The sequence below is a fragment of the Gopherus evgoodei genome, chromosome 3 (genome assembly GCF_007399415.2).
Source record: "Gopherus evgoodei ecotype Sinaloan lineage chromosome 3, rGopEvg1_v1.p, whole genome shotgun sequence".
Classification (NCBI taxonomy): domain Eukaryota; kingdom Metazoa; phylum Chordata; order Testudines; family Testudinidae; genus Gopherus; species Gopherus evgoodei.
In genome coordinates this window covers 126304988-126318409 of record NC_044324.1, presented here as the reverse complement: position 1 = coordinate 126318409, position 13422 = coordinate 126304988, and the positions used below count along the sequence as shown (strand labels likewise).

General features: G+C 40.0%; 1 protein-coding gene across 1 annotated transcript in view; it reads left to right on the top strand.

Annotated features, from left to right (window-relative positions):
• SYNE1 (spectrin repeat containing nuclear envelope protein 1) overlaps positions 1 to 13422 on the top strand; it is a 402501-nt gene that overhangs the window by 44815 nt on the left and 344264 nt on the right. The window contains exons 10-12 of the mRNA XM_030556596.1: positions 5407 to 5514; positions 8234 to 8371; positions 9761 to 9925. Coding sequence (XP_030412456.1) covers positions 5407 to 5514; positions 8234 to 8371; positions 9761 to 9925 — 411 coding nt within the window. The remainder of the gene's footprint in view (positions 1 to 5406; positions 5515 to 8233; positions 8372 to 9760; positions 9926 to 13422) is intronic.

The window sequence follows — 13422 nt, the reverse complement described above, 5'->3', positions numbered from 1 at the left end:
TCTGATCTACTCATGATTTGTCACAGAGTATTATCAACATTAAAATTGATATTTCCCATGATAGCAGATTCTTGCCATTTAGGATGTTCTCTGTGTCCTTGCAAAGCCCATTATGATGACTTTGGAAGAAAGTCAGATTCCAGCAAATATCAGCATCTTAATTTATGCAGTTCTTACACACACACACACACACAAAGAAGCTGGAAGTGTATGGCTAATCCGTTGGCAACATCATACCTAGCTGTAATGCTTTCCCGGATATTCTTTTATGTGCAACACAGTATCTTTAATTCACATTGCATGTTGCACATATAGAGAGTCTAGTGTTGTATAGACTAATATATCAAACTATGAAAAAATGTATATACTGCATTACATTTTTATATGGTAAATGATTAGCTAGGTGAAAGGAAAATTGAAATGATAGCAGGCCAAGATTAGCTATGAAATTATATAATCTAAAATAAATATCTCTTTTTTTTAATTAAGGTGCTTTTTATTTGGGTTGCCCAATTTCCGACGTTTAAAGGGTTGGTGGAAATTAAACAAAGTGTGGTTTGAAATCTGCAAAGTTAGTGTTTGGTTTCCGGAGGGCTACCATAGCAGCTGGTCTAAATACTGGTGGAATTTCATTACAATTTTAGCTGACTCTTTCTCTCTTTTTAACAATACTACTCTGCATTAATAGAGGTCTTTTTGCAAGCTAAGGCTTTCTCAGACTAAATATCACAGTTTACATTTTAAGTAAGACTAAAAAATTAAATGGTTGAAAAGTTGAATGGGGCAAGCAGTAATTTTGCTTTGATATCTGTGGGATGACAGCTGAATTTGTAAGACAATACCATTTCTGCTACACAAGCAGCAAATGTACAACCAGAGACTGATCTCATCAACTGCTGAATCTGAACATACACAGTCTCTATTTTACCAGAGCTTAGAGAGGCCAATTGTGATAAAAAAAAAGATTGCTTAAAATAAACATAATGCAGCCACCATTTTTTTTTTGTTTTGTTTTTTGGTCCTTAGTATTATGGAGGCGAGAAACTAAGAGTGGAGATACAGGGTTTATATAGTATTTTGGACCGATAATTGGGCTGCGCTATTGCAATGTAGAAAAAATTTCCAGTTCCAAAAACAGAGACTGAGTATAAAACAGCAAATGTGGCAGGTCACTGTGGGAAAACACAATCAATTAAGCATGTAAAAGTCATTCTGTGCTGTTTTTGTGATGCAGTCACTACAGGCATCCAGTGTTTTACCCTTTATAGCAGCTCTAGACCTTGACCTCACAATGTCACTCTCTTTCAAAGAAGGTCACTTCTGTTTCTTTAGATGAGTGACTTTTTTAATGTACTTCTTTGTATCTGCTCTGCTCTTTGGTTTGATTTGGTTTTATTGGCTATCTGTTGTTTCTTCATACTGCCAGGACACACTTCAGGCAATCCCAACTTTTCCCATTATTATTCCTAAATTAAAGGTAAGGTTTAAACATTCTGGAATAATAAGATATCCCTCAACTGAGTGTTGCTGCTTTTTCACACTAGTTACTCCTACAAACTTTTTCACTGACTTATTTTAGTAAATAATTCTATAGCGATATGGTAGAAAAGCAGATCAACTTATTCGTAGGGTATCTCAGCCATGCTTCCTTATGGTTTTGTTAAATCTAAGTCTATATATAGAAAGACAGGGTTGGATGGATAGATGAAAAGTATCTATCTATCTATCTATCTATCTATCTATCTATCTATCTATCTATCTATCTATCTATCTATTTGGAGATAGATAGAGTTTAGCATGCACCATGACCCCCTTCTGATAACATAAGAATGGCCATACTGGATCAGACCAAAGGTCCATCTAGCCTAGTATCCTGTCTTCCGACAGTGGTCAAATGGCAGGTGCTTCATAGGGAATGAACAGAACAGTTAATCATCAGGTGATCCATCCCCCTGTCACCAGTTCCCACCTTTGGCAAACAGAGGCGTGGGACACCATCCCTGCCTATTCTGGCTTATAGCCATTGATGGACCTATCCTCCATGAATTAGTAAACGATGGGTGGGGGGAATAGGGAGGGGAAAGGGGCTGGAGTCCGAGCCCTGCTGCCCCTAGGTGGGGGTGGAGCTCAGGCCCACTGTTTGAAAACTGCTGGGTAGCTATTAGGTTGTTTCACATACCTGTGGTATATATTGTATGTGTCTGAAAGAGAAAATATATGCATAACAATGTGAGGTTTGATGAAGCTTTTATTACCATATTTATTACTGTGATGATTTTGATGGTGCCATTTTCAAAGGTGCCTAGCAGTTGGTGTCCAGTGAAAGAGGCTGCAAAAACAGAGTGGTAAAATAGGAGCATGGCTAATAGTTTAAGAAATTAACAAATGATTATTCCTAGGCAAAAACATTCTGGGCCAAATTCATCATTTGTGTAAGTAAATACAAATCTATTCACTTTAGGTTGATTTTACAGCATAGCTGAATTTGATCCCTTCTCTATAGTGGGGCCATGTCTATCAACATGAATAATTTGCTTTATACAGTGTGGTAAATTGGAGAATTGGTCTGAAATTCAATAAAGGCAAATGCAAAGTACTACACTTAGGAAGAAAAAATCAAATGAGCAAATACAAAATGGAGAGTAACTGGCTGGGCACTAGTAATGTTGAAAAAAATCTGGGGGTTATGGTGGATAACAAATTGAATCTGAGTCAACAATGTGATGCAGTTGCAAAAAAGGCAGATATATCTGGGTGTGTTAATAGAGTATTGTATATAAGGCATAGGAGGTAATTGTCCTCCTTTACTTGGCACTGGTGAGGAGGCCGCAGACAGAGTAGTGTGTCCAGTTTTAGGTGCCACACTTTAAGAAAAATGTGGACGAATTGAAGCAAGTCTAGAAAACAGTAACAAAAATGCTAAAAAGAAATATGTGCTATGAGGAAAGGTTAAAAATATTGGATACAGTTAGTCATGAGAAAAGAAGACTGAAGCAGGACCTGATGACACTTTTCAAATGTGTGAGGGATAATTAAGTACAGGAACAGATTACCAAGGGAGGTTGTGGAGTTTTTTAATAGTAGATTAGACAAACACCTGTCCCGGATGGTCTATGTATGCTTAGACCTGCCTCAGCACTGGGGGCGGGGTGGAGTTAGATGGTCTCTTGAGTCCCTTCTACTCCTGCATTTCTATGAAATACAGTATTGGAATTTACATATATAGGGTGAAATTTTGGCTTCATCGAAATCAGTGGCAGAACTTCCATTTATTTCAGTGGATCAGGAATTTCACCCAGAGGTTGTGTGCCACTATACAATGTGCTATATGGGAGTAAAGAGCTAAACTTCAGTGCTTAAATCCTGGCCTCATGGCAAGACTCCCACTGACTGACTGCAGGGGAGGTACTATTTCTTCTCATATTCATAAGTAAGCATATAATTTCTGTGTTAAACACAAGATCACATAAAAGTTATCTAACCTATTGAGTATCTTCCACTCATTGGTATTTATACGTCAGATACAGAATGTATGGAAGCCCAGTTGAGGAATAACACAAAACCTTGATGCCTCTTTTAGAATTGTAACGTCTTAAAAATCAATCTTACTGCATATAGAAGTAGCTACTTTTTGTTTTCTTTGCTGTTAGATGACACATGGTTTAGCAGTCTTCAAAGGACATTATGGAAGGATTTATTTTAACTGTTAAGTCTACTTTCAGCTAATGTAGACATGTTCTTGCTGCTGCTGATTCTATGTTTCAAAGACTCTTGGGTCTGATTCCCACACATGGCTTTGTGGCTTATATAGTCAGTCACCAAGTCAGAATGGTAGTGTTTTACACCCATTTTAGACTTGTCTCTATAAACACTTAGTATGCTGCAAGCTGGGGTACAAATCACTAACCTGCTGTGATGCGTTGGAGGGGTTTTAGCTGGTTGGTTTTTTTCAGGACTCCACTGGCCATCACATACAGCCCCCAGCTAAAACCCCTCCAATGCATCATCAGGGATCTACAACTCATCCTGGACAATGATCCCACACTATCACAGGCCTTGGATGGGAGGCTAATCCTCGCCCACAGACAACCTGCCAACCTGAAACATATTCTCACCAGTAACTGCACACCGCACCATAGTAACTCTAGCTCAGGAACCAATCCAGGCAACAAACCTTGATGCCAACTCTGACCACATATCTACACCAGCGACACCATCACAGGACCTAACCAGATCAGTCACACCATCACCGGTTCATTCACCAGCACGTCCACCAATGTAATATACACCATCATATGCCAGCAATGCCCCTCTGCTATGTACATCGGCCAAACTGGACAGTCTCTACGGAAAAGGATAAATGGACACAAATCAGATATTAGGAATGGCAGTATACAAAAACCTGTAGGAGAACACTTCAACCTCCCTGGCCACACTATAGCAGACCTTAAGGTGGCCATCCTGCAGCAAAAAAACTTCAGGCCCAGACTTCAAAGAGAAACTGCTGAGCTTCAGTTCATCTGCAAATTTGATACCATCAGCTCAGGATTAAACAAAGACTGTGAATGGCTTGCCAACTACAAAAGCAGTTTCTCCTCCCTTGGTTTTCACATCTCAACTGCTAGAACAGGGCCTCATCCTCCCTGAATGAACTAACCTCATTATCTCTAGCTTGCTTGCATATATATACCTGCCCCTGGAAGTTTCCACTACATGCATCTGATGAAGTGGGTATTCACCCACGAAAGCTCATGCTCCAAAATGTCTGTTATTCTATAAGGTGCCACAGGATTCTTTGCTGCTTTCACAGATCCAGACTAACACGGCTACCCCTCTGATACAATAGTTGAATATGTAAGCATTTGTCATTGATACCAACTTGCTGTTTGATACAGGATGGTGCACTTAAATCAGAGAGCCAACAGTCTGGTAATGTAGGATGTCATTATGACGACATGGTTTATCATCAATACCATAAGTGATAATAAATGATAAAATCAGGAATAATGCCCTTTTCCAAACAAATTGACCTTCATTGAAATTCACTGTGAACAAATTGTGTTTAATCTGTGGGAGATTAAAATTAGTTGTTGCGATTTATTGCAGTGGCTGCACATTAAATTGGCTTTAAATGAGAACTCCACGCGACAGTATGCTCTATGTGACACTGCAGTACCCCTTGCTAGTATGAACCTCGTGTTCAGGGATCTAAATTCTACTCTCCCATCCAGGCAACCCCACTCATTCAGGTTGCATGCAGATAATAGACAGTCGAATTTGACCCAAATGTCTACATTGACTTTCTCTGTAAATGAAAATGGCCTTCTAGGAAAGAATAATATATTGCCTATCTTTGGCACTGACTAATAACCATCTACAATGCTGTTTGGGTTTTCCGTCTCACAGAAGGAAGATAGACTGATGCTGAGAGACCTCAAAGTTTGGGTAGAACAGTTTGAAAGGGACCTGACCAGGACACAGATGGCAGAAGCAAGTTTACAGGAAAAATACCAGGTAAGCTGTAGAAAACCTTAAATGGTGGAAGATTTTTGTCATGATTTGGTGTAATATGTGCCTCTGAATTTGTATCCTTCCATATAACTAATACAGTGTGCTGACTGCATAAAAGTATGCAGTGTTTCACTGCTGAAACAAATCTAGGTCTGCAGATGCCCACATTGTGCCCCCTTCAAATAAAGGGGACTTGTCTAAGACAGATCTGCATCCTGCAGGATGGAAGAATGGCTAGGTTGCCCTTAGGTGGGCAACTAGGGGCAGTTAAGTCATCTCTCTTCCCAAACATACATTCCGGATGCTGCAGAGGCTGCTCTGCATGATAGAGGTTCTGTGAGGGGGAATAATTGAAGGGGAGGTGGGCCAAGAGGAAGAATGGGCAGGACTTGGGCAGGGGTGAAGGTCACATTTCACTCCCCTCCAGCCAGGTCCTAGAAATTAGTCAAAATGGCTAATGGAGAATGGGCCTGTGTTATATTTTAATGGAACCCCTTCTTCCACTGGGGCAGTCATAGTCCAGGGGAGGGTTGATAGTGTGGCTCCAGTGGAGCCATGCTGCATGGGGGGAATGGGTGGGTGTGATAAGATCCAGAGTCAATATGGAGGCATAGGATCTATCTACAGTGGATATGTCTTCCCTGGCTAATTTAGGTGCAGATCCTACCACCTCATAGACTCATAGACTCATAGGTCAGAAGGGACCAATATGATCATCTAGTCTGACCTCCTGCAGAAGGCAGGCCACAGAACCCTACCCGTCCACTTTTATAACAACCCCTAACCCAGGACTGAGTTATTGAAATCCTCAAAATTGGTTTGAAGACCTCAAGCTGCAGAGAATCCACCAGCAAGCGACCCATGCCCCACGCTGCAGGGGAAGGCGAAAAACCTCCAGGGCCCCTGCCAATCCACCCTGGAGGAAAATTCCTTCCCGACCCCAAATATGGCGATCAGCTAAACCCTGAGCATGTGGGCAAGACTCACCAGCCAGCACCCAAGAAGGAATTCTCTGCAGTAACTCAGTTCCCATCCCATCCAACATCTCCCCGCAGACCATTGAGCAGACTTATCTGGTGATAATCCAAGATCAATTGCCCAAATTAAACTATCCTATCATAACATCCCCTCCATATACTTATCAAGCTTAGTCTTAAAGCCAGATAAGTCTTTTGCCCCCACTACTTCCCTCGGAAGGCTGTTCCAGAACTTCACTCCCCTAATGGTTAGAAACCTTCGTCTAATTTCAAGTCTAAACTTCCTAATATCCAGTTTGTACCCATTCGTCCTCGTGCCTACATTAGTACTAAACTTAAATAATTCCTCTCCCTCCCTAACGTTAACCCCCCTGATATATTTATTTAGAGCAAGCATATCCCCCCGCAGCCTTCTTTTGGCCAGGCTAAACAAGCCAAGCTCTTTGAGTCTCCTTTCATAAGGCAGGTTTTCCATTCCTCGGATCATCCTAGTAGCTCGTCTCTGGACCTTTTCTAGATCGGTTAATTCTTCCCCTCTAACAGGATGATGGCAGGGAGGTTTGTTGAGATTTGCTCCCTCTGAAAACCCTGGCCTTGGGTTTGCTGTGGGAGGAGATGATCTAGGCCTTGACAATGGTCCTAAAATCATTGAAATAAATAAGCAGTTTTTGTTGCCTGCATTTTACTGTATTTTCCTTCTATCATTAAATATATGTATTTGGGTCACACTCTGCTCAGTTATAATTGTGTGAATTTGGAGTAACTCAGTTGTTGGTGTGAATCATGAAGAAGGCTGTTGAACTTCATGTGTGATTCTGGATTTAAACTGCTTTAGCTCTAAAGAGTGGATTTCAGCAGTTTTTGTTAAATCATAGGTTTTTCTGCCTCACAGCCTAGCTTCTTATTTTGTCAGATTCAGCAGTGAAGTTCCAATTCTATGTTTCTGATACCATAAGTCCTCCTCTCAAAGTCCCACCACAGCCAAAATATCTGTTGATTTGAGTGGGAGTGCCATACATAGGACAGCTGCAGGACCAACTCCTGATTATAAGATGCTAGTTCAAAAATCATGGTAGATCTTTGAAGCAGATGGAATTCCCATCCTCTACTGAACAGATTATATGTACAATGTATGAAGTCCAAATGGAGGCCCTGATCCTGCAAACAGTTATGCATATAAGTAAAGGTACACAAGTGAATAGTCCCAGCTCATTCAGGGCACCCTTGTGCATAAAATTACTCAAATACATAAACGTTTGCAGTATCAGAGTCCTGCTCCTTCCTGGGGTTTGGCATTATTGGTAACACCACATCATAAACTTTAATCTAAACTTCAAATATGGTTATTCATAGGAATTTCCTTGCAGGCCATTTCTGTACCAAAACCTAGTTTTCTCTGACTCTGAGAGGGGCTCCAACCCCTCTTTTAACCTGCTAAAAGCTAATTGAATGTAATTGCTAGTTCTACTGAACAGTAATTTCTGCCTTTCATGTAGGGTTCAGGTACCTAATAACGGAGGAAAACAGAGGAGTCCTGTATCCCTACAGAGGTCCCTTGAGTCTCTTACCCTGTTAAAATGTTTAATAAAAATGTATTTCAAGGAAGTTGATAATTAAATACATATTCCCACTGGGGAAAGATAGACTCTTTTATCAATTCAGAATTGTAAAATGGCCAACCTTACCCCACACGTGTCCTGTTATTTCCTTCCATGTCTCATTGTACTGATTTTCTTTTCATGCAGTCATTTAAACACTTCCGAGTCCAGTATGAAATAAAGAGGAAACAGATTGAATTTGTAATCCAGTCTTCACGTAAAGATGGTAAATTGTCACTTGAGCAAGCTATGGTGAAACAAGCTTGGGACAGGGTTTCTTCCAGGGTAAGTTAAAAAAATTAATACACTGAATACATTTTATTAGACATAAATTTTTAAGTTTTGCTGAAGCAAAGATTGCATAAGGTCTTTAGGATAGGGCACCTACCTTGAACTGCCCTTTGTTAGAAAATATGTTGCTAAAAACATAGTAGTATTGAGTACTTTGAAAACACAACTAATAGTACAATACGCAGCACCCCCCAAATTGGATTGACAGAACATTAGACAATATTGAGTGCCCTGTAAAATTCTACATCTGCTCATTTACAGAACAGTTTGTGTCTGCCTGCCAACTACTGAATGTTGCAGTGTGTTGTAAAACTGTAACGGTGTTCGTTTGGCATGGACACATTACTTATGAGTGGTGAAGCAACAAATGAGTATGTAGGTCATTCCAAATAAGAGCCAGTGAAACCTTTATAAATCACCATGCTGTCATGAATTTTTCTATGTCATGTATTTAAAATAAACTATATTGGAAATATTTTGAAGCTTTATAATTTTTATTGACATTATTTTTCTCTTTCTTAATTGGGACTCTTCCAGTAAGACAGGCTACTTTACTTGTATAAATCCAAATATACAGGCTTCTGAGGAAGAGAAAAATTAATAGAGACCTTTCATTGTTACTGAAAATAGCTTCTTTGTATAACTAATATTAAATCTTCAGATCTGAACTTCCACAGTCTACCAGGGTAAGAAACAAGTGCTGTATCCCATTGGAAAAAGCATTCTTGGCATTCAGTGGGATAAGGAAAGTGTTACTATCCCTGATAACTGATGACATACTAAGCTTGTCAGGTTCAAGTCTGCATAATGCCAGACAATTATAATTTGAAGAGAAATGGGAGATTAGGTAGAATAAAGTTGCATTTCTGAAGCACAATGTGTAAGCATCTGTCTGAAACTGCTGAGATCCCTGGAATGTTGACATTTGTCTCCTCTGAGATGGGATAATGAGCATAGGGCAGACGAAACTATCTGACATGTATGAAGTTCAATTTATGACATGGTTGCAATTTTTTTTCACAAAACTATCATCATCACATCTGTGGTATAAATATAGAACATCTGATTGCTTTTGGTGGTGGACAAGTTTTACTAATGTACATGTATCAATGTAACCTGCACCATTAGTGAATAATGATGCCATGCATGGTTTATCCAGAACAAATTCTTGTAATGGAAAATTATAAATTACCATCCTTCATACTGTAATGCCATAAACTGAATATCAACATTTAGATTTTATACATCACTTATTGTTTTTTTAATTTCTTTTTCGCCTTGTAAATATCCAGCTCCAGGTTTGTTAGGAATCTGATTGTCTGGATAGTTACTTGTGCAATTAATCCTGGCAGGATATTCAGTATTCTTAATTTTGTTTTCCAGCTACTAGATTGGCACAAATATCTTGATAAATCTCTTCCTGCACCTTTGGGTACCATAGGTGCCTGGCTTTACAGAGCAGAGGCTGCCGTTGGGGAAGAAATAATTGTCCAGCAAGCTCATGAGGAAACAGCAAATATGATACATCGGAAGCTTGAACAGCATAAGGTAACTCTGTATGAGACATCTCTATGCATGACATTCCAGTTTCAGTGTGGTCACTGTTCCTAGGATTGTCGGTGACTGAGAACTCATGCTGTATGAACAACATGTTCATGCTGTATGAACAACAAATTTTCGTGGTTGTTGTTGCTTGGTTTGTTTTGAAAGTGAATTGTGATGATGAGGCAATTTGGACAACATATAGAGTCCTAAGATTTCCTTGATGCCATACAAATTGGGTTTTTGACATGCTGTAGTTAGGAGGCTACATGTACTAGTTGTATTGGTAGATAATCTCCTCCTGGTGGTAGATGAGGATCAAGAGTCCATGCCTTTTCTTTTAGATCTATCAGATGATATCTTTGACTATGAGGTTTTATTAATGTGTCTGCAGATTCTAGAAGAAGTAGCTCAAATTATTTTTGAATGACTCTTATTCCTTTCTTTTTGAGAGGTCCCAGAGTGTAATATTCCATAGCTGTTCATCTGCTCCAAGAGCTCACTCCTACAGAGCTCCACCCTATACCATTGTGTTACTCCACCTATATGGGAAACCAAGTGAAATGGTGAGGTAATGGAGAGACTACAACATTTTAAATATGCTGATAACACACATTGCAGTTGGTCTTAACCAATGCCTAACCAAGATTGAGGTTTGGAAGAAAATGAGGTGAACCTAGATCATTTTGCGCCTGAACAGGGCTTGAAAAATCCATTTTCCTATGGTGAATAAGAAGCTTTCATAGGCAAATTTGAATATTAGTGCCATCAATTTCTGCAGATTGTAAGCTCTCATTTAAAAGTAAGTTGTATATATAGACAGGCAGATAAAAATCTTTGGGGAGAAGTAGAAGAAGAAAGATGAGACAGAAAATATAGGGCTGGTCTACACTAGGAGAGGGGGTTGATCTAAGATACGCAACTTCAGCTACGCGAATAACGTAGCTGAAGTAGAAGTATCTTAGATCGATTTACCTACCATCCTCACGGCGTGGGATCGATGTTCGTGGCTCCCCCTGTCGACTCTGCTACCGCCATTTGCGTTGGTGGAGTTCCGGAGTCGACAGGCGCGCTTTCGGGGATCGATATATCGCATCGAGATGAGACGCAATATATCGATCCCCGAGAAATCGATTGCTACCCGCCGATACGGCAGGTAGTGAAGACATAGCTATAGAGAATGAAGTAGAGAACAATGTAGGGAAAGAAAAAAAGGGTATGTAAGCTGGGAAAGAGAGGAATAAAAGAGAGAACAGACACTGAAAATATAAGGATAGAAAAAGAAGAAAAATTGGAGTGGAACCAGCAAAGGAAAGAAGGTGTTACAGAAGCAAGAGAGAGCTGTATAGTAAGTTATATTTCAGAATGTTTTATATTGAAAGTTGATTGACAGCATGGTATAAAGAAATACAAGACACAACTGTTTTATTGCTGCAAAAATAATCTGGCAAGGATTTATTTAAAATTATATTTGTAGTCCTTTTAGCTTCTTTATGGTGTACAGTATAGTGAAGGCCTGAAAGGTTTCTTAACAAAAAAAGTTTTTGTCAATCTTGGCAATATCATGAATGTCAACCCTTGTTTTTGCTAGAACAACTCCTGGAAGTCATAGAGATATGTATTTTGAGCTCTCACATCTTAATTAATCACCCTGACAAGTAAACTTAGTGCTTAGGTTAGTAGATGTCAGGTGAATTTTTCAAGCCCTGTATCAGTGGTTCTCAACCTGCTTAACACCTTGGGCCACATATATATGTTATGTGGGCCACATTCAATACTACGTGTGTGGCTCTGAGGATATCACATGGGCTGCAGCTGTGTGTTGATGGGCTGAAAGCGAGAACCACTGCCCTATATGTAGTGCATGTGAGATGAAGAAAGCGTTAGAAGAATTAGTAGAAATCAGCTCCCTGTATTGTATGAGTTTGCTCATCTTTGTCGCTTAGGTTCGTGATGCAGGGGTCATGAAGGTCCTCAGTTGCTTAGGTAACAGCAATGGCTCAATATGTTTTTTCCAGCTGTGCTTTGCAATTTTTTTTTTAAATTTCTCTCTGCTGGGAACCTCAACACATTAGCCATACCTTTGTCACCTCCAGACCACCACCATGTTGTTACATGACATTGCATATTATATTGCCCCTTAAGATTATTCTGAAGTTCCATCTAATGCAGAATACATTATTATTAATAATAACATCTAGCTTTTATATAGCACTTTTTATCAGTATATTTCGAAGTGTGTTTTGCCTTCTTAGGCACCATCCTGCACAAACTTTGCTGTGTTCAACGTTACATCCATAAGTAGTCCTATTCAGGGCCAACAAGGTGGCAGGGAGAGGAAGCCAGTACAAATTACTGGGGCCCGGTGGTTTGGAAGGGGGCCAGCTTCGTCAGCCCTGTTTAGCCGGTCTGCCCTTGCTGGGAGGCCTGAAAAATTGTTTTCACCGGGGCCTGAACCCGCTCTCGGCAGCCCTGCCCCGTATTGAAGTCAGTGGGACTACTCACAGTTGTTTAACTCAAAGTTAAACACATATATTAGTCTTTGACGGATCATGACCTTAATAATTAGTAATTCACTTGGGGAGCAAATTGCATCTGAAAGCCAGAGTTTTCATTGGCAGCTACTAGATTAGTGGGTGAAGTTTCAAGTACTGGTTTTGACTAATAAAGATCTAAAAAGCTTGTTTCTATCTGAGGATCCCAGGCTTTGTCTACATAGCCCTACAGTTTGGACTATGGGGGTGGGACAAGAAGTGCACACCAAGTGCTGTGTTGTAACTGCCCTGTGTGGATGCTGTGAGTGCAAACTGAAAGGTTTCTAGTTTCCATTAATGTAGTCTGGTTAGCTGAGGACTATGTTAATGTGAACTAGGACACTTTCAGTTCACACCCACTCCATCCATATGTGGGGAAGTTGCAAAGCAGCAATTTAGTGCTTACTGCTATTCACACTCCGGATTCTGAACTGTGGGATAGTGTGGACAAGCCCTTAGAGACAAATTCCCCCCTTGCATGGCCAGGTGGCAAATGCAGTCATGTGAAATGTTTGTTCTAACATCCTTCATTTAAATGAGAGTGGGCTAGCTGCAGAGAATTCTCAGCAAGGGTTTCTTGATTCGCAAATTGACTTATCCCCTATGCCTTACAAAGAATGATATATCCTCCTTCAGACATACTGAGAGTTTTATCGGTTCTCTCAAACTTTCTTCCAAAAGGGAGGGTTGAGTAGAGTCAGGTGGATTGGTGGAAGATCATGGGGGATATTGGGCACAATTTTGTAAATTGTAGCCAATAGAATTGTATATTTATCTCTGCTGTTGCACAAGTGCTCAGTCAGAGCAGTCTGTGGAGAGGTGATATTTTAACACATTGAAAAAATTGACATTTGAGATAAATTTACTAGTTTGTATTTTTTTAACCCAGCTCCCTCAGCCTGGGGAGAAGAAGAGCTGTGCATGATTTTCTTTGTCAGTACGATACTGATCAGGTTCAGCGAGGAACTG